The following is a 24,339-nucleotide window of genomic DNA, read 5'->3' as shown; positions in this document are numbered from 1 at the left end:
TTAGTCCTGTTGGATATTTTCAAGTAATCCCTATGCAGATGTTTTTTGTTCCTTTATTCTTCCTTGCACAATGAAACAATAACTATTTTTCCAGCATTTTTAAATATAATTATAGGAGTAGTATTTTGTAGATCAGCTTGTTTTCAGTTAAAAGTCTTGCATGTGTGAGCTTTGGTTAATGTGTTATGTATTGTTTGACCCGCTAYCAGAAGCCAGATACCCTATCTTAATCTTGTGGTGTTTTTAGCCTCTTGGGTATATTTAGCTTTCAGTTTCTCAGCACAAGGACAAACTTTTGTCAGAAAGTGCACACAGAAAAGCACAGATCCCTTCTCTGCACTGCCTGCTGGACAGCCTGTGCTTTAAAAAAAAGTAAAACAGATTTTTTTTTTGCTGTGTCGACCCTCACAACACCCTGTTGATGAGTGGAGAGAATTGCAGTCCTCAACAATACTTCGATAAGACGCTTGACACAATACAACAGAGCATGTGAGCAAAATAGCTCCAAGATGGATCTGACATCAGAAACATTTTTTATTTCCCAACCAGCAACAATTTATTATTTTCACTGGTGGGGTAAAAAAAAAAAGGAAAGAAAGAAAGCAATCTTCCAAGCAATGATTACACCTCTGAAGAAATCATATTTCAAGTAAGGGATGACATGTTTTGTGGACAGGATGAATATCTATAGTGTCAATCAGAGAGTGTGTACACTCAAACACCAATGATGCCAAATCATACATGATATTGCATCCTCTATCATCACTGAGGAAAAAATATGTTCTTTATCAGCAGCTGGATCAAACTCCTTATAGCACTGCAATGACCTGGGGAAAATATAGTTTCTCTCTTGCAGCACATTCATTTCAACATGTTTTCCTGATTTAACTTCACAGATAAGGCTGCAACATGACTGCTGGTGCATCACTTTATTTTACCTGTAATAATTTACATTCTATTGAAGAAATTTTATCTCAGACCCATCACTGAACATATAATTTAGAAACATGTGAAGTTTTATGCTTTTTTGATCATATATTTATTGGATCACATTAGGTATTTAATATTTTTTTCTGGGTTTGACTTTGATTTTCAAACCAAAACAAAAAACTAAAAAATACCATAAATATCTTTGGCAACTGCAACTAAAAAAGTAGTCAATGAGTGCCTTTAGGTGCTCTTTGACACTGAACAATAAAACTCAAATCATGTACAGGTGTCACACATAATCATTTTGCTGTTGGTCAATTGCAGATCAAACTGTTTTAAATCACAATTTTAGTTCATTTTTTTGTGACACTGGTTACCTGACCACTGGAAAAACAGAGTCCAGTTTCCAGATTAGCTGAATATTTAAAAATGCCATTGAAGTTTCTCAAACATTAAAATTAGAAAAAAAAAATCCTACCAGAAATGATTCCTTGCCTGTTGCCTTTAGTTTAATTTATTCAGCAGTGTTATGTCCTGGATGACTGAGTCTACAGTGAATGTTTCACAGCAAAACGCTTCCAGATCACATCTATAGCGCACAAGCCTGCAGAAAAGCTAATTTGACATTTTAGATGAACAGAATTTTTTAATGCACATTGTTTTACACAGTTGATTGTTTACATGAACATTCTCAGATGGCTTGGAAGGATCGAGCCCCAGGTGCAGAACTGCAATGAAATTGTTCCAAAAAAGGTTGTATTAACAAAAACAACAATGCTAGTGTGGCAGCAAAAAGTACTTCCAAAAACCAGACTTGGGAACTAGCGAACACTGTGACTGTGGAGAATAGGATACAAACAACAAAGCACTGAGAACAGAATACAACGAGGAACAAACAGGCTAAAACAAGAAACACCTGGGAAAGAAACATGARGAACAGGTGAGAGTGGGCGGGGCTAGAGCAAAGAGAGGCAGGAGGAGGTAAACAGAAAGACAGTACAGAAAACAAGAGTAACCAAAAACACTCATAACAGACACAGACCATGACAGACATGCTTGAATCAGTTTCATTTTATATTGACATTAGAATGAGTGACTTCAGTCACTTACGTTAGGCACAAAGTAGGCTAATTCATAGCAATATACTGTMTGCTTCAGCTACAAAACAAAGGTGATGAAGCGCAACACTCAAAACTGGCTCCTCTCTCTCACCATGCCTTTCCTCCGGAAGGTGTTGGAGTTATGTTGCATCTCATGGTCAATTAAGATGAAGCATTTCTATTCACATACACCAAACAAGTGTGGTGTAGGCTACCTTTGAACAGTTCCAAATAAAAACAACTTATTCAAAGTGTGACTCTAACAACGTCTGTATCTCACACAAAGAGTAGTGCTGCTCAAATTTATCTAGTGGTCACGGTTGTTTATCTTGTGGCCATGAATTATTATTATTTTTTAATCCAATGTCACCAGATGAACACTGCAGATTCTATGTTCTAAATAAAACAGAAGAATTGTTTTTCACATCTAAATTCAACGAACTCCCCAGGAAGATAATCTGCTATTTAAGTCAGTATTGATTTTTTTTTCTCTAATGTTTTTTAATGAGACATTTATGTTCTACCTCCACCAGCTGTTTAGGTTTAGCCGCCGCATATTTAGTTATATTTCAAACAATCAAGGACGATTAATAATGTTATCCATTACAACTGCGCTGTGTTTGCACAGACAAGAGAGCGAGAGAGAAAGGAAGGAGAGACGGGAGGGGTTGTGGGCGGGGTGAGGAGGAGGAGGAGGGGCGAACACGCCACTGAATGTCCCAAGCCATTAGAACAAGGGATATTTCTGGTTGACTGAGCAATTCATTCTCGACATGTCACATTGAATTTCTTCCATTATAAAACACTGCTGCCTTCTCCACTCCAAAGGCAGATTGCCTGCACCTATTTCACTCAGTGAAATATTGCTTCTCCCCTCAAACAATCTTTTTCATCCCAAAGTTGTGAAAAAATATTTTTGAAGCTGTGATTAGTCTCTGCTTACAGAGCATTGGGATTTTATTTTGTATTATTGTCAGCTGCATGAGCTCAACTCTTTTACTTTTTTTCTTTTTTTTTTTGCCACTTCAGTAGAAAACAAAACTGAATGTTAGTTTCTTAATTTCTGCATCATCAGTGGCTCTTTTCCGATTCAACACACACTTTCATAATATGATTCAGAAACACAATTATAATCCACATATGTATGTTCAACTTTTGCCCAACTGCACAAGTCCTGCTTTGGCTATTTCATAATTGGCATTACTGATATGTGGCATAAGATATCCCTGAAAAGCAAATCAAATTGTTACTGTCAGTTTACATTTATCTTCACTGCTGAAGTCAGAGCTGTACAGTAAATTTGCGTGGTGACATGTGATGTGCAGAGGACGGTAAAGTCTTTTGGCTGAGCTTGTTGTGTGATCTCTCATCTTCAAGCTGCATCTTTTTGCTTTGGCTGCAGCTCTTCACATAGCCAAGACACACAGGAAGTCTGACTTTGCTCCTTGCCTCTGACAGATCTGACAGACCAGCAACTGAGATTGATGTTGCCCAGATAGAAAATAGAGGAAGAATGGCAATTATGTCAAGGCAGGAGAAACATGTGTCTGTGAGCTCCAAAACAATCGGCCCTGGCTGGATTGTTATCATTCTCAATAACCCAAGGTGTGTTTTGGAGTAAATGGATTGTCTGTAGAGAACATCTTGGCTTTTTTTTTCTTTTCTCTGTGCTTTTTTTAATCTTCGGTTGCCTTTTAATTCATCTGCACACAGTTAGATTTCCTGATAAAACATATGTGCTGTGTTGTATGGTTGTAAACATGGCAAAGAGGATTGTAATTACAAAAAATCAGCCTCTCCCTTTCTTTACTTCGAGACACCTTTCAGTGTTGAGGGAAGTCAGCAGGCAGGAGGTGGAAAATACAAATTGCCAGTCCATCACAGGACCACATAGAGACAAATAAGACAAACRACACACACTCACACATATCAAAGGGCAATTTAGAACCTGCAATCCACCTATTTTTTGGGTTTTGTAGGAGAAAGCTGGAGAACCAGCAAACTCTACTTTTTTGCTGTGAGACCACATTGTGACAATAGTGACATGAAAAAGGGATTTTTTTAATTGTTAAATGTGTTTTGAGAAATAAAAAAACATAATAATGACTTAAAACAAATGATAATACATACAGTACGTTTGTGAAAAWATTTACTGTACACCAAGATATTGATTTATTACAAAATCTTTGTAAAAAATAAAATAAAATACAGAAAATATTCCAGAAATTTATATTTGCCTACTTAGTTTCTAATATAAACATATGAAAACACAATCAGGCGCTTTTTGATGGATCATTTATGAAGTTGAAATGTGCTAAAGATGAGAAGGAGGTGGCAGAGAAACCTCAGTGCTGGCTGGAGGTAAGAAGAAAAACTCTCCAAAGAACCAAATATTTTTGCCTCAAAATAAATAAATAAATAAATAAATAAATAAATAAATAAATGAGACGGATTTACGTGTATTTAAGCATTGTGGGTAAAGAAAGTATAAAAGAGCATTTATTAATTTAGTTTCAAATTAAAAATAAAGTAATAAAAAAGCAATTTTGCAAATTATTCTGACAAGCACAATCTTTAAACAATACAAATAAAACTTATTTTTACTCTTACACAAGGAGTTAAAACTTTTACATTTATATTTTTATAATAAGGTTTTGAAGAATTCACATGCATGTTTTGTTTTATTTACAATGCAGGTATTTATTTGCTCAGTCCCACTCAAATCCGATGTGTTGTATTTTGATTTRACTGCAGGGAGGGAGTGTAATGAACATGAAGCAGGAACTCCAGGCTTGAGTTATATAAGCTCTTTCATAATCAGTCTTCAACCACATATGCTGACCTTATCGTCCACGTCCCATTTACAGAATATTACCCCACAGCTATCATTATAACCATTCTATAATAAATCCCACCACTATTACCGATTCAGCACCAAGTTGTCCCTCGTAACCTCTTCCTCTAAGTTGTTTCACTTTGAAATGGAAGATACATCCTTATAGCAAACATCTAATATAATAGATGGATTTTCTTTTAGTAGCACYGCCACTATTATTCATGCCTAAGAAAACACAACCATTTATGAGGAATTTAAGGGCACACTCCAGTGGTTGTGCATTTGGAAAGAGTTGGGAAGGATGACAGTGTCAGGGCTCTGGTGAGTGTACACTAATGGAAATGACAGTTTTGGAGTGAGACAGTGGACGGGTCATGGCTCAGATCCAGCAGCTCCTCTGTTCCTCTTCTGTTTAAACTCGCTGCCCTCCTGAGCCTTGTCTCGTACAACTTGTTACAGAACTTACGTAACCACACAGTGGAAATCAATTACACTGGGGAGGGTTGTTTGTCACCAGGCACCATTCGCAATTAGTTTTGACTAGTTAACCAACTCGTTGCTCACATTTATGTAAATGGAGGTGTAAACTTGGGGGCTTGCTTTTAAAGGTTGCATGACATGTCATTTACTTGACGGCGGTGTGCTCTCTCCCACCCCCCACCCCCGCCGGCTCGACATGACTGTCTGAGAAGCAAAGTGCGGTGAGAAATTACAGCCTGGTGGATTCAGATTGAAATTAACCGCTCGCAACAAATCAAAGACACGTCACTCAACCGCGGACAGGCCCGAGTTAATTTATGAGCACGGAGATGAGCCTCTTTCTCTCCCAGATTCATCTTTATAAGTAAATGGCACATTTATATTCAGCTGAATATGAGGTTACATTTTGTTTTACACCTGTGTTGACATTTAATTCAAAAGACAATGGCCAAGAGGGCAGTCCCATCCTCAGACCCATTTTAATGTCTTTCACCATCCTGCCATCATAAAAAATGAGCCCTGATTTTATTGTGATAATGGAAAAGTAGACTGGAAAAGTGGATTTGGAATTGGTTTGCACATAATATCTTGTGCTATAAAAATGAGATTTCCAGCCATGGGGGAAAACAAATCAAGAGCCTTTCTTCAGTTATTGGACCATGGAAGAGAAAATGCAGTTATTTTAATGTAGCTGGAAAATGATGCTGCTTTCATGGTGCTCATGCACAGTGTCCATCTTGGTGCACGATGTGATTGCCAGGCAACAGAAATCTTCCTGCAAAAGAAAAAAAAGAGGGGAAAAATAGTTTTCTGAAGCCTTAATAAAATACGTTCTTCCAGTATTATCATGTACATTTACCACTTAAATGTAACTCCAAAGAAGAAGGAAGAAAACATTTCCTCGGGTTACTTGGCAAAAACCCAAATAACCTGGTATCTTTAAAAAATGAAACATACTGGCAGTTTATAGCCAGAAGCATATCGCAGGTTCTGTCGCAGTATTATTTGTATGCAGTGGGCAATATGTAGATTTAGATTTGTGTCTCAGGGCAAACAACCCTCAAGCAGCGTAGTATTTCATTTCATGCTGAGCATTCAGTTGCATGTGGAGCATAAATATTCATGATCTTCTAAACCCATGATATAAACATAAGATTATGGCCAGTRACAGGCATTACAGAATGGTCACACTGGATCAAACAGAATTACCTGTCGTTGACGCTGTGAAAGTATCCATATTATTGCAGTGATTAGTCTACGAACAGGGACATGCTGAGAACAGAGAAAAGGATTTGTTAAAATATCACTTTTTTTTCTTTAGTTTCTCTTACAGTATTTAAAAAGGTGATTTTCAATTTAAGAAAAATTTATTTTTTTCATGTCCAATGACACAGGGCAGCTAACAGATGATTTATGATGGTGGTTTGTTTATTTTTTTCGGTCCATAAATAAATTAGTTCAATAATCGTGAACAAAACAATCAACTTGGCTTTGACATCCATTATCTTAACCTGTTAACCTGTGGGCCTGACCTTAACTCAAATAAATTATCTCTTTTGAACAATTTAGGGTAAATTCGGTAAAGCTGTCAATCTGCATTATTAACTTCAGCAGTCATAATTTTGTAAGTCCAACTAGTATTTAGTTACTGAAGTTCAAATACACTATAACCATATTTTGTTTTCTCATTTCCAAAGCTGCAAATTGAATAAAGGGTAATATGATTGGCTACACAACTGTGGTATCAGAATGAAAGTGAGAGCTGATTGGACGATTCTAGTCGATCAATCATGTGTACCACCTACAGGTGAGACATGAGGGGCTTTTCACTCATTTTGGGCTCTGGAAAGCCTATRGATGAACTCAGTTGGTCAAAAGAAGCATCAATCAAAAGACAGCCGAATAATTTGAACAGCTATAATGCTAATCCAAAGTCCCTGGTAGAGTGGTCAGGCAGGAAGTAACCACAAACWGGGAATGTACTGTGGGTGGTACAATGAGGGTTTTTCCCTTTCAGGGTCACTGATGCCCAAATCCAGCAGTCACTGTGCAAGGACAGGGTACACCCTGCAGGTCGCAAGTCCATCACAGGAACACAAACAATCAAGACAAAGAACTGTTCAGTCTCACCTAGGGGCAGTTTAGAGTTGCCAATTAGCCWAACAGGCATGTTTTTGGTCAGTGGGAGAAACCCGGAGAAAACCCATGCACGCATGGGGAGAACATGCAAACTTTACCCAGAAAGGCCCCTGGGCTGGGAATCCATCCAGCATCCTTCTTGCTGACAGGCAACAACTCTAGCAACTGAGCCACTGTGACACCTTGGCTTTGACAATGAAAATTAAAACAGAACAGTAATTGGTTGTGATTTAGTGAACACAAGAACAATGGTTTGAAAATTAAAATATATACATAACTGTTAAACGTTTAACCCTTTCCTTCTACTTCCTATTTTTAGTGCCATTGCATGCTTTATTTCAGTGCTCATTGTTAATTTTTGGCTTTTAAACAAATATTTTCAATAAAGGGTCAATAAATGATATACAGTATTTATCACATTTCCAGTTCATACAATGTGTACACCCTTACTGGAAAAAAAAAACCAATTACATTTAAGACTGACATTTAAAATGCACCAGCAATGGAATAAACAAGTCATTATTTCATATTTTTAAAGTTACACCTGAATGAGTATTTGAGAACGATAGATTTTTCTCAAATCTGCTGACAGAGGAGAATATGCAGATTCACAGAGCTTATCTTAATGCTTTATCAGCTCTGTTTAAGGACCAATTTAGTTTTTTGTGCAACTTTAAGATGAAGAGAGTTATTTGATTGAAGCACACACTTCATTCTGGTGAACAAATGGGTCACCCTAACCACAGGCTGGGAAACCTCGTTCTAAAGCCATACCACCTAAATTACTGCATGTATAATACAGTTAATATCTGAATAAATTTAATCAGGTTTTTGGTGGCCTAAAAAACTAACTCTCTGAAGCATTCTATTATAGTTAATGTTTGTGTTCCTCAATTTCAAATTTATACAGTTTTAATTTGGATAGCTCTACAAATTAAACCTAAAAACACAACAGAAACTGAATGCATCTGAAAATATTAAAATAAAACTGAGACATATAATTTTACACTGGGTTAAAGAAAATGTCAATCAGGGGCATATCTTGGAATCACTTAATGGGATATTGAAATATCCTCTTCCAGCATGTGGCACAGAAGGCAAGTGCTAATTAGTATGAATGATGAGTGCAAAGATGACTAATGCTGCAGAGGACAGGTTATAATAGAGAGTAATGTAATTAAGTGTTGTGTAGATTCATCAGTATGTAGTCCCTGGTTCACCAGCCTGAGAACTGGAGTAAAACATCGAGCTGTTACTCCAGCAACAAAATGTCCCTTTTTTATTTCAAAAGGTCTAGACATCCCTGATTTAAAAATTGCAGAAAAAAAAATTTCAGGTCCTGTGTTTTAGTGTACTGTAAAAACTTGCCGAATGCAACATGACCAAAGAAACACATAGTAAAAACAGTTTTCTTAGCACATTTGGAAAATTAGGATAACTTGTATGAAAAAGCTACACCTCAATGTGTACCTTCACCAAATATCACTTTAGCTACTTTGGTCACTTTCTAGTTTTTGAGTACAAATAAAAAACCTGCCTGCCACAGAACTCTTCTTACAGACATCATTCCCAACACAATCTACTTTGCTTCCATTTTCATCAGCATCATTTTCACCATAACAGCCACCTCAATTTGATGCTTTACTCTACTGAAATGCACTTTTGAACTAAAATTTAGCAGATCTGATYCTGCAGATATTGTTATGACTGGCGTGGTATGGCCTGGGTATTTGAGTAGCCTTAAAACTCAAGACAGAAAATGTTTAAGAACAAAATTCTGTAGCTACAAGTCAGGACTTGAACTTGTAAAAATAATATTTCAGATATTGTACRTGCCTGAAAATACAAACTGTAATGGACTAATATCTGTGTCACATGTCCAGACAACAGGACTCTGCAACGCTGTCCATTTGTCCACACGACAGAAATAGATCAATGTAACTAYTAGTATCTCTTTCAATATGCACTGTTCAGTATTTCATGCACTACGTTTTTTAAAATTCATTTATTTATTGCTTTATGAAATAAATAAATACACTGTGTTTTAATGCAAATTAATACAGTACACATCAATATAGCTCTATTTATTCATTCATCATCTTGGAATTTGTATTACACACAGCAACTGATCCATTACAGTCCTGCATGAGGCAGGTAATTGTTGTTGCAGCGTGGAAGCATTTAAATGACTTCAATTTTAAATGTTTATTTATCATAAATATTTGCTACAAAGACAAGTGCATTATGCTTATGTAATACAGTAATGCTGCCAATGAAATAAAGCCCAGCTTGATCCTGTACAGAGTCATGTAGAGCTGCTGAGTTAAAAGACACGTGCGTGCAGAGCCATATGGTCGGTGTACGGGTGCAAAATGATAACAGTTTTGACCCTATTGAAACAAAACATCTACCGCTGTTTATGAAATGATTTTCACTTTGTACAGAATGACAGTTACTGGATACAAAGGGGGTTATGAATTGTCAGCATTATTTAATGACAGAAATAGTTACTTTGTGTTTGTTGTTGAATCTGATCCACATTCCTGTATTTTTTTTCTTATTATTGGCTGCTTTAAATGTGTTTTATAAGGACAAGTAAATTAGTATTTATTTTTGTACAATAAAAATATCTGATTGTGAAGCCTAAGGTGTCACATAGTGAAGGAATTATGTGCCTAATGTGAAAGGAAGCTGTAAATAAAGATCATTAGGTTAATCAATTATTTTTGCATTATTACTCTTTTGTAGCTCCATATAATTACTCTGTACGGTTTTAATTGAATCTGAGCAGAAGCCAGCAGAAGATCGTTTGTTTTCTTGTTACCAAATGGCTCCATGTTGGCAGGCTGAGGGGAACTGACATATAGCAGAAAATTTATGATTCATCTATCTGAGACACTGATACCCAACCATCGGAAAGGAAATTAATTCTGCTCTATGGCAGCAGAGCAAAACAACACCGAGAACAAGAATAAATAAAAAAGCTCAACCAGGATCGGGATTGTTGTGCATCTTGCTTATCTGATATGCGATGTGTGGGAAACTGCAGAGATTTTTATGTGGTTGTTTGTACAAGAGTGAATGAGATTTGATTGGTGGGTGGCTCAGTGTGCATTGCCTCATTATGCATTCAAGAGCCCTAATCAAACAGGAACATGGCTGAAAATGGTTTGCATATGCATCAATGTGTCTATAATTACAGACAGACAGACTTTTGTGCAACTATCATGAAATGTTCTTTATCTCCATGGAAGTGTTAGAAAGTGTTGCCTGTAAAGTGTTTGAATTCTCTCAGATTCTGTCTTGCCTTACACAGTTATTGATTAAACTTGTGTGTATTACATGCCAGTTGTTTTTTGTGAGTGTGTTTTAATATTTTAATGGTATTTAATCAAATCATCTGAAAAATAAACCAAGTTAGATTTCCTTCTTTGGTTAAGAAAAAAACAAGTTTTAATCTGCTAAAAATTAAAAAAGTGACTAGATAAAGAGAACAAATGAAAATGCAAAAACAGACATGCAGCAGATGTTCACACTGAAACTTAAACATCACAGATCAAACGAACAAATAAAAGTGAAGACTCAAATTTATTAGTGGATGTTCATGTGAAAAGGTTTCTAATAACATTACAAGTTCTGTGATATGTAGGGGTAACAAAAGTGTGATTTTTGGTGATTGATATAAAATAAAGCTAACAGTAGAGCCATCCATACATCCATACATCCATCCACACATCCATACATCCATACATCCATCCATACATTGTTTTTACCTGCATTTCCTTTCCAGGTCGCAGGAAGCTAATGCATATCTCCAGCAGTCACTGGGCAAAAGGCTGGGTACACCCTGGCCAGGTTGGAAGTCCATCACAGGGCCACAGAGAGACAAATAAGACAAGTCAATCACACTCTCTCCCAGGGACAGTTTAGAGTAAGCAATTAACCTAACATGAATGTTTTTCTACTGTGTGAGGAAACCTGAGTACTCAGAGAAAGCCCACATGTGCGCAGGAACAACAACCAACCTCCACCCAGAGAGGCTCCAGGCCAGGAAGCAATCCTGCCACCTTCTAATTGAAGGAACACTGCTTCAGCATGCCGCCCACGGGACAACCTGTTCTATGTATTTTATTGCCATAAGCATTGATTATTTTTATTTTCTTTTATTAAATAAAAATGATTTATTTTGTATGATAAACTAGACATTTTCTCATCTGAAGGCTTAATGTAACATGTCAACACCCTCCTCCACTTTCATATTTTTTTGAGATTTATGTTTTTATTAGTAAAATTCTGGTGAATGATATGAACAAAATATCATTTYGTTACAGGGTATTGAAAATAGTATCATAAAGACTCAATGGTCAGTGCAGCTGTCTTGTAATCCTGAGGCTGCAGGTTTAAGCCCAGGTTCCATCAGGAAGGGCATTTGGTGTAGATTAATTGCCAGAATTGTTGTAGACAGGGAGCAGCTGAAAAACAAAAATAAAAATAAAAATATTAAATTTTAAAAATCCGCTAGTATGTTATTAATAATCCTGTGTATTTGTTTACAAATGTGCAGAATATATAGTTCTATATTTGTTTAGCATTTTTTTTTACTTTTTTTAATATATATTTCCTTCACTACAGTTTAGTATGTTTTAGTTCACTGCACACAGTGTAAACATTAGCATATCATTTTATATTAGGTTAACCAACATTTAGTTAACCCCCTGTTTTATATCTTTCCAGTTAGGCATTACATTGTCTCAAAAAACGTTTTCAAATAAACACCCAAAATTAATACTTGCAACAATATGTCTTTTTTTAAGAAAAGATATAATGGTTTAAAATTATTTTTCCAAATGTAAATCATCCAGTTGAGGTCAGAGGTGTCAAGTAACTAAGTACAAATACTTTGTTACTTTACTTAAGTAGAAATTTTGGTTATATATACTTTAGTGGAATATTTTTTTCACCCTACTTTTTGCTTCTACTCCTTACATTTAATTCAATTATCTGTACTTTCTACTCCTTACTTTTTTAAAAATGCAAAAAGTATTTCATTTCTATGTAACTTTGACTTGTTTTTATTCCGTCTTTTCATTGTTCAGAAAAAGTAATAAATCCAGATACATGGAGCCCATGGATAGAGCGAATTTGATTGTGGTTGGATGAAAAATGTAAATATATACCATTCTGACATCCTACTTGATTGAACACACTCCATCACACCTGTAGGACACAAATCACATCACATKCCAGCAGGACAYACTGTAGCAGATGCAGCCTAGAATGAAGATGATTGTGGCTGAAACAAGTAGTCTAGTCAGTAAATACCAAATTTTTCAACATTAACATTTTAATTTAAAATTATGTCATTATTGACTTTAGAAGAAAAACTTGGTGTGGGAGGGGGTGGGGGCACTCTAGAACCGTGTGGCATAAGCCTGAGCCTTTATCCTTAATGGCTTTTTTTAAAGTGTTCATTGCTTTTACTTTTATACTTTAACTAGTTTTAAAATCAGCACTTTTATACTTTTACTTGAGTAAAAAGTTTGAGCTGATACTTTTACTTCCAAAAGAGTATTTTAAAACCCTAGTACTTCTACTTAGGTAATGAATGTGAATACTTTTGACACCTCTGGTTGGGGTCTATACAAAGTGGAATTACAATGCTTTGGTCTGAATTCCTCTGAAATATTATTGTAACTCCACAAGCCCCTCTTTCACCTCTTTTCTGAGATGTATAAAAGATCAAGTCATTTTAATGCTGTCTATTTAAATACAAACAAGACACGCTACACACCACCCCCTAGAGTTCCAAGAGTAGCCAATTCTAGCTTGATAGAGGGTTATGACTGTATAGTGGTGCAGAAACTTAGTTTTTTTTTTACAAAATAATTAAAAGATGTCAACAACAGAAGGAATGTTCAATCAGCCTTACATGGAGCCAGAGTCTGACCCAGCGTGAGAGGGAATTGAGATGACGAAATTGTAGTTGTTGACATTATTTGGCAGTTTTGTTGCAAATACTGTGATGTAATAATTCAGAAAATGTTTTAAAATAGAGGAAACTGGACGGGTTGAAAAATATCCCAAAAAGAGTATAAAGATAGCTAGACTAAATTCAAATTTTCTGCACTCCTAGAGACTCCAAGTACACAACACAATGCATTTAATGGCTAAAAAAGTGGATTTTGCATGATTTGTCCCCTTTAAAAGTCAAAAGTGCATGGCAGACTACAAATCAAATCAGTCAGAAGGCATTATGTGCATAGGCTATTTTCATTTTATTTTATTTTTCTCCACTAAGAGTTATGTAATAGTAACATAACAGACTGGCTGCATTTTATTGTGTGCATATTTACTAGTTTTTGAATGTCATTTCATGGCATGTTTTGTGAAGAAAATCACCACCCCTTGCACTGACCCAAACCATTTCATGTGTCATTTAACACAGGGGAAAAAAAGGATCCACAAAAATARACAGAGAAAACGCACAAAATACACCTGAAGTGAACTGTTTGTTAACATTTCTATGATGTTTTATTAGACACTGAAGCACTTTTAGCTGCAGGGTGAGGATGAAACATGTTTGATGGAATCATCATTGAAATTAGTAACCGTAATAAAAATAAAGATAATTGTATTGAATAAACAGTCAGAATTAATCTGCTGTGTACAAAGGATCCTAGGAAGATAACATTATATTTGGCAAAATAATAGCTTTTTGTTTTTCACTCTGTAAACAAATGACTATAATTAGTGATCAATTATATTAATGAATTCAGTTTCTTTTATGCTAGATGGTAACTTTGAGAATAATATCCTCCACTTTAATCCTACAGAAATAGCATTTTAATGCTGTGCCCGATAATTAGTTTCCACTACTGCAAGTTTTATTAGACTGTACTCTTCCATAGTAAAAGAATGGATCTAATCAGTTTAAGTTGCTTGTTGATTCAGTTTGGGCAGAGTTATAAAGCAAACTGCAACACCAGTTTAATGTATGTTTTTAGTTTTAGAGTCAAAGAAAAAGTGGAAAATGCTAAACGCTGCGAAAATGATCAACTGATTCTGCAAACCTTGCTGCCACTAAGGTTCTCACACTTGCTCACTGGTGAACGTTTTGGGATTACCTCAAGGACCCAGTATTTTGTTTAAAAAATAAAYCAACCCCTCAATGCCTAGACTCAGACCACCGAAACTCTGATTTGTGGAGGACAACTTGTCTTGCTGATCCTCAACAGTCATGTTCCTACTAGTGAATCACCTGCAACAGTGTTGCTAAGTGGCATTACATCATTTCATGGCACAATTGTAAATATTTAACCAGTGCAGTTGGGCCTGTATTCAGTCCTTTTAAAAGATAAATAAATAAATAAATAAATAAATAAATAAATAAATAAATAAATAAATAAATAAATAAATAAATAAATAAATAAATAAATAAATAAATAAATAAATAAATAAATAAGTAAACTTTGGATATGAGGCTAGGTTAAACCCTAAAGCTAAGAAATGCCCCTGCGGCCCCGTGCAATGGCTGGTCGTGCACCTCCAAACTTTTGTAACTCCGTGCACGCACGCCCTGCTCCATTCAAAAAGTTTGTTTGCCCATCTCAAGTCTTCTACTTTTTACATCATTTTGCAAGTTATAAAGTGTACTGCTGCATGATTTTTCATAGAATACTGCACTAACGTAAGTGTAGGAAGGATGTCTTGGTGGTGAGTGACTGTTCAATCACAGTTCCTGTATTGAAGCATTCAAGACACCCAACCTCATACTGCACCCTGATTTTTGTTGGTGTATGAGTGAGATTTCTTGTTTTTTTTATTTTTTAAAGGTGTATATAGGGTGTAAAATATGTATTAGTGTAGATGTGTGGGTGAGAACCATGGGAAAGCACTTAGCAGACCTTAGAGATTTTAAAAAGGCAACATACCATTACATTGCGTCTTTGCAGAGCACTATGAAGATTGGATGCAGAAATATGTAGCTATAAGCACTAAAACCTGGCAATATGTGATGCTGACTGATCTGTGTTTTTTTATTTTATTTTACAGGGTCATAATAAGATATCTAAAAACTCAACTGTTAGACATTGGGAAAAGCAAAGATCCACGTCCCTTGCTTTCACACAAGTCATAGTCAGTTTTATGAGAAAGTCAATGTTCTGACTACAGAACTCAATCTGTCTGCAGCAGAAACTGTCCACCCACAGCAGATGGATATGGAGGAGAAGACGGCTGTTAGAGGAGATGACTATACTTCTTAAAAAATCAGAATACGTTCAAAGCAAAGGGAAAGGGAAAACAGAAACAGAGCACTGAGTGTTGTATTGGGTCATGAGTTAAAAATATTACTGTAGTTCATTGTTTACATATTTTTTGTTTAGTTTATGAAAAAGTTTGGCTCCATTTTGAGTAATGGAAATATTTGGCCCTAAAACAAAACTAGGCTTACACAAGTTAGGAAGATTAAACTGAAACAGAACACATAGGACATCTAGTTGTGGTTGTGTAAAACAGACAATAAAAAAAATGGGGGCGGGGGGATAAACAACTTATAGGCAAGTAAATGAATAATAAAAATAACAGACTGTTTACCTGTGAAGAAACATAGGCATAATTTGCAGGGGGGTTAGGGGGGTTATGACCCCCACAATAATTTGATCCAGTCAAAATACACCCCCCCCCCCCAAATAAAATGACATTGTTTGCTCAAACGCAATAGGAATTAACTGGTTCAGTAGACAGATGCAACTCTCTTGTTGTCTTTATGTAACTTTGACCTGATTGAAAAAATACAGTGTCATATATCTACGTTTTAAGCATAAATGCTAAAAATGACATGCAGGGTTTTAGAGCATAACCCCCCAATGGTAGACCCAAAGTTACACCCTTGTGAAGAAAATGTATTTACTAACAAAATGTTGGAGTGCAGAAAATAATAATAAAAAAACATGCTTTGTATTAACACATTCATAAGATAATTTTTTAAAGTCAGTTATACAACATAAAGAGGTGCAAATATAACATTTAATTGTGATTAATCTCCATGTCAGCATGGAGCTGAATGCAGTGTTTTCATTGGGCGTGGCTTAGTGTGTTTGGGGCGTGGCTGACTTGTTCGCACATTTGCCTTCTTGTTCATCACTGGGACAGTCCAAGCTGAACTTGGGTCTTCTCTGTCCTACATCCAGCTCACTAATTACACCATCTGTGGAGTGTCGTTCCGTTCGTCTTACAGTCGCAGACTCTGTTTTCTGCTCACACCAACTAGTTTTCCAAGTTGGAGACTAGATTTAACCGCTGGCTGACACACGGCGGAGAGGACGCACGGACCGTTTCTCAAACTTCTCATCGTGTTTTGACGTGCGGACTTTACTTTGCWCTAATCTTATTTTATTTTTGCCTTTATTCTTTTGCCTCCTGCTTGTGAAGGAGGAGGAGGAGGAGGAGGTGGACTCGCTCCCACTCGCCGGTCCCTCTGGTTGTTCTTTGTACACAGCAGCTGTGTGTAAATGCAGAGGAGCACAGCGGCCGCTGCTCTGTGAGGGACAGCTTYTTGGGCTCCGTCCAGTTTATTCAGGCTTTCTGAGAAATGAAGCGACTCAACTAAGGTGTAGGAGAAGGATACCGAAACTTTATCTGTGCCCGCTCTCCTTTTTTTTTTTTTTTTTTTTTTTTTTTGCTCACCGTAGTATCTTTCCCCACCAACAAAGCTTGGCTCCGTTTCTTCTCCATCCCTGTCGGAGCGCTTGGATTGTAAAACAAACGGTGCTCCGAGCACAGCAGGCTACAGCTGCGCGTCTGCCCCCACACACCACCATGGATGTAAGGTTTTACCCGACTGCTGGGGGGAATTCTATCCCGGGAGAGCCACCCAACCTGGATTTTGCCCACTGTTTGGGCTACTACAACTTCAATAAGGTGAGAAGTGCCTCTCGGTTTGTRTAGTTGTGGTGAGAAGTCCCAGTTTTGTGGAGGCATGGTTAGAAGCCTCAGGTTTAGTTGTGAGGAATTAATCTAGTTTTGTGCAGTTGTGGTGGGAAGTCCTAGTTTTGGGTTAAAGGTATCTCTTTGTAGGGATTGTGGWGAGAAACCCCTCGTTTTGAGGAGTCCTGGTTTTGTGTTGATATGGATAGACGTCTCTCTTGTTTTGTATAGTGGTGGTGAGAAAACCCTCCTGTTTTATGTTGTTTTGGGGTAGAGTCCTAGTTTTGTTTAGGTATGGTTAGAGGTCTTTCACCTTTTATAGGTTTTGTGGCGAGAAGTTTTGTGGAAGTATAGCAAGCCTCTGGTTTGTATAGTTGTGGTGAGAAGGACTTTTGTGTAGGGTGGAAAGTCCTAGTTAGAAGTCTCTCGTTTTGCACAGTTGTGGTGACAAGACTTATTTTGTAAAGTTATGAGAAAAAAACCCACTTTAGTTTCATAAAGTTGTGGTGCAAAGTCCTAGTCCCTCTTGTAGTTTAGTAGTTGTGATAAGAAATCCCTCAAGTTTTGTGTGGTTGAGGTGAGAAGTCCTAGTTTTKTGTAGATGCAATATAAAATTCCTCCTATTTTGTATAGTTGTGTTGCAAAGTTATCTTTGCTTTGTATAGTGAGAAGTTGCACTTATTTTGCATGGTAGGTGTGAGGTCCTTTTACGTGTTGTTGTGGTGAGAAGGCCCTCAATTGTTACATAGTTGTGGTGATAAGTTCTTCTCATTTTTGTATAGTTGTGGTGAAAAATTCCTGTCATTTTTGTATGGCTGCAGTGAGAAGTCTCATTTTGTATTATTGTCACATTGGTGTCAAATTCCAGTGGGTTGTTATTTGAAAGCCCAATTTATAAATGTACTTAACTTGCACCTTTAAGCATTTTTTTTGTTGTCTTTTAGAAGTTGCTGACTTCCTTCTTGACAAACTTTGTTGTCAAATGAACCGGCAGCTTAGAACAGGTGTAAACGACTCTGTGTTACCTTTTTGTTGAGCCTCATTGCACCACTAAACTCTGACCAGAGGGATGTGATTCAGTCACCATGGGCGCTGTTGCTTACACGGTTTCATATTCCTCAACATCAGTGGAGGATCATTGCATCAGCACCCTGCATTACAGTTCAAATGTGATGAAAAAGAGGATCCTGGGTATCAACTGTCAAAATGAACCGCTCCTTTTTCATGACTCTCAACATGATGCAATTAAATTGCATGTTATAGAAATAACCCCCCCCCCCACTAAATAATTACAGGTAATTTACTTTTTATTTTACATTTTTTAACTACCCCTGAACTCAATGGGKTTTTGCACACGCTGCTGAAAATGAACCCTTTTTAGTTAAAACATGTCCGGTTTAATTAGAAATATATGAGCGCACAGACTGACAAACAGACAGCACGCTGTTTGTTTGTCCACTATGAATGCACTCATTGTCAGCATTGTGCTGTATGCTCATATCTAACACATGGTTTCAGTTATAGCCTGCTTCTGGGTTGTAACAGGAACATCCTTTAGTAGGCTCAGTGTTTCTTTTCTGTATCGGAAATATAGAGGTTGTATTGAGGTACAACCATTGCTGAAGTACAAGTTTCTTACTATTTAATACTTTTATCTGAAACAGTTGACATTTTCTCAATCGTGCAAGCCCTTCAACCTTTTGGGGTCATACAGTAATCCATCAGCAGCATGACTTCCATGTACCCCAGCAAGAGGCAACATGATTTGTGACGGGCAGAAATCACGCAACTGCTGCGTGCGCCCTTTATGAAGTCTAAACAACAGTACCTCCCACGTCCCCCGACCTCAAACACGCACACATGCCCCCCCCACCCAAATTATTCAGCTCCATAGTGCAGCTCTGTTTGCGTTCCGACATTGGCTCCAAACAGTTACCAGGTTTGTCTCACTGTTTCATCAGCTCTTTGTCGTGTGGCCAAGTTGTCATATGTAGCCAGTTTCATCATGTCTTCATCAGCGCCGAGAAACTTTAACTACATTTCTTTGAATCGGACTAAGTGTCGAGTGTGATTTTTTTTCTTCTTCTTCRTATTTTTTTACCCCCGCTCGTAAATTCCGCAGGTCAGGAGACATTTTTTCCATCTGTAACAGTAATTGGCCAGCATGTAAACGGGGAGGCAGAAAGTGGGAGGAAGGGTGGTGAGAAGGTGCCCTATCCAATATCTGTAGCAGTTATGTTGGAGGAAGAGGGAGGGAGGAGCACAAAGCATGCATTTCATGGTAATTACAATGGCTTTCCACATTGAACAAATAGGCTTATTTGCATGCATCTTTCAAATCAGCCTCCAATTTATTTGAATCAGCTCGTTGAGAGGTAGCACTATGTAAAGCAGTTAGTCATCTGAAACATGTAGCAAACCTAAAAGTCACCCAGAACTCAAGCATTACTTCTTAAAACTATTTATAAGCTGTCACAGCAGCTTTTTTTTTCTTTTTAACTTTCATCAGTTTTCACAGTTTTGATTTGAAAACAGGCAGCGCTGGCTCAAAGTGTAGGCACAGAAAATGTTCGAGTTTAATGGCATCAGAGACAGAAGGGGCCCAGAGGCACTTTGAAACATCAGAGATTCTTTTAAATTTACAGAAAAATTGAAACGAATGGCACACACTTAATTAGGTGCTGCAGTCATGACTAATGAAGCTGCTGGATTTTTTGGCACCGAGATGAAGGAGAAACAGTGGTACTGGAGAGAAACATGCCGCTGCATCATACAGCTGATTAATTCTTATAAAAATCAATTAAGAGACAAAACTTTAATTAAACACTATCTTTTTCGACAAAAAAAGACGGAATGTAAAGGGTGTTTTTTTGTTTGTTTTGTTTTTGAGTTTCAGACTGGAACAGTCATATTTGGGTGACAAAGATGTCAAAGCAGAGTCTATAACTTCAGACTGTACAGATCAGTAAGGCTCAAAAATATAGCCACCAAGACCCCAACCTTCTGATTGGCTGCCTTTTAAAAATAGGGCTGAACAGTATTTGAAAAACATTTGATTGCAAAACTGTCTGGTGACTACCGTGAGTATCTTCTGGGTTAAACTCATATTTTTCTCAATTATCATTTCTCTGTTCTGTCCTTATGGTGCTCACATTTCTTTTCATGCACTTTACCAACTTGAACACTATYATCTAATCTGTGGGTGAAGCCCTTTTTGTCACATTGGTCAAGTACATGATTGGCAGGAAGGTCATGGATGCGTGGCACTTGGATTATATTATAACAACATATTATGTATTGCAGTGCAGGCAGTCTTTGGTTCTATTCATATTGTGTACATTGATATTGTAATGACAGTATTTCACATTATATTGCATTTGATTTTTCTCAAGATATTGCATATTTTTGGGCATATTGCCTTCATTATACCTGGTTTTAGTAAGAACAATTTTATTAGCTGCTACTGATGTTTGGACAAAATCATAAAGGGTTCATATATATATACAAACATATACTTAATCACTTTGTTTATATTTGTTTTCATCTCTAACTGTTTATCACAAAGACCTAAAAATAAAGTTCTGTGGTTTTGCTGGATAAACTCCTCAGTCAGGCACCAACTAAAGACCAAAAACTCATTGGGTTTGATAGGTTTTGGTGTGCATAAAAGTCAAATGTGATTGACTTTATGAGYTTCATGAAAGAGACCCAGTGTTATTCCCATATTTATGGCCATCTGGTCATTTCTTTTCAAGGTTTAATAACATTTCAGATACAGTATCCATTAAGTGTGGCTTTCAGTACCTCCAGGCGCCAAGAAATTACCAACAGATGTTAATGCAAACTTTTCAGCCACACTGGTTCTCACATTTAAGGTATTTATTTGCAAAACCAGTACCAACACTGCTGAAACAAAATAATAATTTGTGGTTGAGAACTGCCTGTACATCACTGAAACTGACCCAAAATATACAGGGTGTATCAGAAAAAAAAATACACTCAGAAAAATTGCCATAAAATTAACATAGATAATAATTTTGAAAATGTGGGYGCAACCATTGRTAGAGGGCATCATTCTGCTTCGAATGACACCAAAATCTTAGTTAATACTTCATGCTCCAGTGAGCAGGGACAGTTGGAAATTCACAAAATTCATGTCCTTTGTGCAAGGAAATGTGAGGGTTAAAAATACAATCCTATCACATAAAATTAAAAGTTTAGATGGTGTTTTGCACGCATGCCATTAACCCTTTCATGTCCTAACATCGAAACAAAAATATCTCATTTTTAAGTGGATCATAATCAAGGGTTAACAAACACGTGAAGTGGTCGTGGACAAGTCAGTCCAGCCAACTAACTTTACATGTAATGTACTGTACATGTACATTACATGTACATGTATTCAGTGGGTATTGTATGTAATTATTCCATAACCTGGTACAAGATCATGCGATCGTGTGTTCATTTTCTTTCATTAAAACAACATGATCACAAACATCACCTTATCTTATGCAGACAGTTGCATAAGTCCTGGACATGAAACCTGTCAGCACCTGTGCAGTTGTCTCTCTTCCTACCTTAGCCTGTATGGTGTAAAATGGCCTAACCACAGTTCACCGCTCAGCAGAGGTCTTTCCTGGTTACTGAATACCTCCAAACGAAAAGTGTTTGCACTGTCTTTGAGCAGTTCCAACATGAGTTTCCAAATGTTAGGGTTCTCATGCTTCTCTAGCATGTTGCTCTTCGAAGAGGGTTCTGACTGCTTCAGTGTTGGCTGGTGTGCATTGGGTCCTTTGTTGGCCGGACCTCCCCATGTTGAGATTGTGGCTGGTCCTAGAAGCATGGTACTTGTTAACGTTGTGGAAGACTGTGAGACGGCTTGGAACAATTATTGCAATTGTCTGCATAAGATAAGGTGATGTTTGTGATCATGTTGTTTAATGAAATAAAATGAACACACGATCACAAGATCTTGTACCAGGTTATGGGATAATTACATGTTATACCCACTGAATACATGTACATCTATAGTACATTACATGTAATGTTAGTTGGCCAGGTTGACTTGTCCATGGCCACTTAACGTGTTTGTTAACCCTTGGTTATGATGCACTCAAAAATGAGATATTTTTGTTTCGATGTTAAGTCATAAAAGRGTTAATTATTTTAAAAACGCCTTGGCATGCATGTAAAACACCATCGAAACTTTTAATTTTATGTGACAGATCATATTTTAACCCTCACATTTCCTTGTGCAAAGGACATGAATTTTGTGAATTTCCAACTGTCCCTGCTCATTGGAGCGTGAGTCGTTAACTAAGATTTTAGTGTCATTCGAAGCAGAATATTCCCCTCTACCAAAGGTTACGCCCACATTTTCAAAATTATTGTCTTTGTTAATTTTATGGCAATTTTTCTGAGAGTATCATTTTTTCTGATACACCCTCGGCAAAAACAGATATTTGTCATTCATTCATTATTTTTATTTTGCCAAAAAAAAATGTTATTGAAAATTTCTACTGGTTGAATTAGTTTGAATAATTTCAGGCAACATGATTTAAGTGGTGAGGATAAAAGCTTTGTTCTGAAAGATAGTAGTAACTAAAGGAGTTGAAGTTATAATGTGATTTTGACATGTCTAACAGGATGGCATCTTTACAAATCTTTGGTTTTGCATCGGTGTTGGGTAGTTTTTGTCATACATCTCCTCACTGACAATCATTCAGTTCAATTTTAGTTACTTTTTTCACTTTACCAAAAGCTGGTATGAAAATGAACATGACTAAATCTTTTTTTTATTGTGCAAATTCAAACCTTTCTAATAGAACCTTGAAATATTCTAAAAAGAAAGCAAGAAAAAAAGAAAAGATCAATTGTTTTTCCTGGGAACATGGCCATATTTGCTCTGTAACTGACTATTTCTTTAAAACCCATCCGACACTCTGGTTGTTTCTGCCACAAACAAAGCAATTGCTTACCTTAGAAAGTAGAAGACCAGGCTGTGTTTGCTTTAGGACTAAACCAAACAAGCTGTGGCCATTATTAGCCACAAGGATCATCAAGTCTCTAGTAAAATTCAAGGAATCTAACCCAGAGTTCTGAGTAGTCAAACCCAATAAAGGGTTTGGCTGACGTTTTTCTTTCTGCTGCACTTATAAAATGTTCCTTGGTAATTTATTTATGACCTACTTCACACTTTACTGCCTTCTCACATGTATTATGAAAAAACAAAGTGTGGTTTAAAATGACATTACACATTTATCAAAGAAAGTGACAAATCTTGTAAAATGTGCTGTTGTTGGAACCTAAAGTGATAGTTCAATTTTTTTTAAATAGGGGTCTGTGGAAAGGTTATAAACTATTAATATTTTACCTTTTGTAAATATCTCTTTCATTGACCTTAGTGTGAAGAAAAACGTTTATTTCTAATAGTGTTGGCATTGACCTCACTGAGTTCATTTGTTAACTTGTCACTTTGGCCAGAATCAAACTTTTTTCCAACTTAGATCATTCAAAGACTCGTCATCAACAGGTAAGACAGTAAAGGCTCATATTTCTCTCACAGAATCCCACTTCAAGAGATCAGAACCATCCATTTAAGCCTCTTTGCTTTATGTGATTTCTGCTGATAGGTACAAATGTAGGTCACTGAAAAACAGCCAAGATTTGAGGACCTGAGAGCTTATTTTGGTTATAATCTTTTAAAGCTTTTCTTTTGTTTTTGCTTCCCTGTCCACATTAAGTGAAGGAAGGAGTTAATGCTCTGCTTAAGCGGGGGGTGGGGGTGGGGGGGGGCATGTGCATCTTTCCAGTGTACACAGCTGGTGCCATTTCATCACACACATTCTAAACATATCCAAACACAACTTTAAGTGCTTGTTCGTGTGTGTGTGTGTGTGTGTGTGTGTGTGTGTGTGTGTGTGTGTG

At 36.8% G+C, this 24,339-nt stretch overlaps 1 protein-coding gene across 1 annotated transcript in view; it reads left to right on the top strand.

Annotated features, from left to right (window-relative positions):
- Positions 1-16,600: 16,600 nt before the first annotated feature.
- Positions 16,601-24,339, top strand: part of tox3 (TOX high mobility group box family member 3) — a gene marked incomplete at its 3' end in the record, with an annotated part of 27,663 nt that continues 19,924 nt past the window's right edge. Inside the window, 1 exon segment of the mRNA XM_014007960.1 lies at positions 16,601-17,406. Within this exon segment, the coding sequence (XP_013863414.1) occupies positions 17,305-17,406 (102 nt within the window).

Source organism: Austrofundulus limnaeus, unplaced genomic scaffold, assembly GCF_001266775.1.
Source record: "Austrofundulus limnaeus strain Quisiro unplaced genomic scaffold, Austrofundulus_limnaeus-1.0 Scaffold46, whole genome shotgun sequence".
NCBI lineage: Eukaryota > Metazoa > Chordata > Actinopteri > Cyprinodontiformes > Rivulidae > Austrofundulus > Austrofundulus limnaeus.
This window is presented reverse-complemented; position numbering and strand designations above follow the sequence as displayed.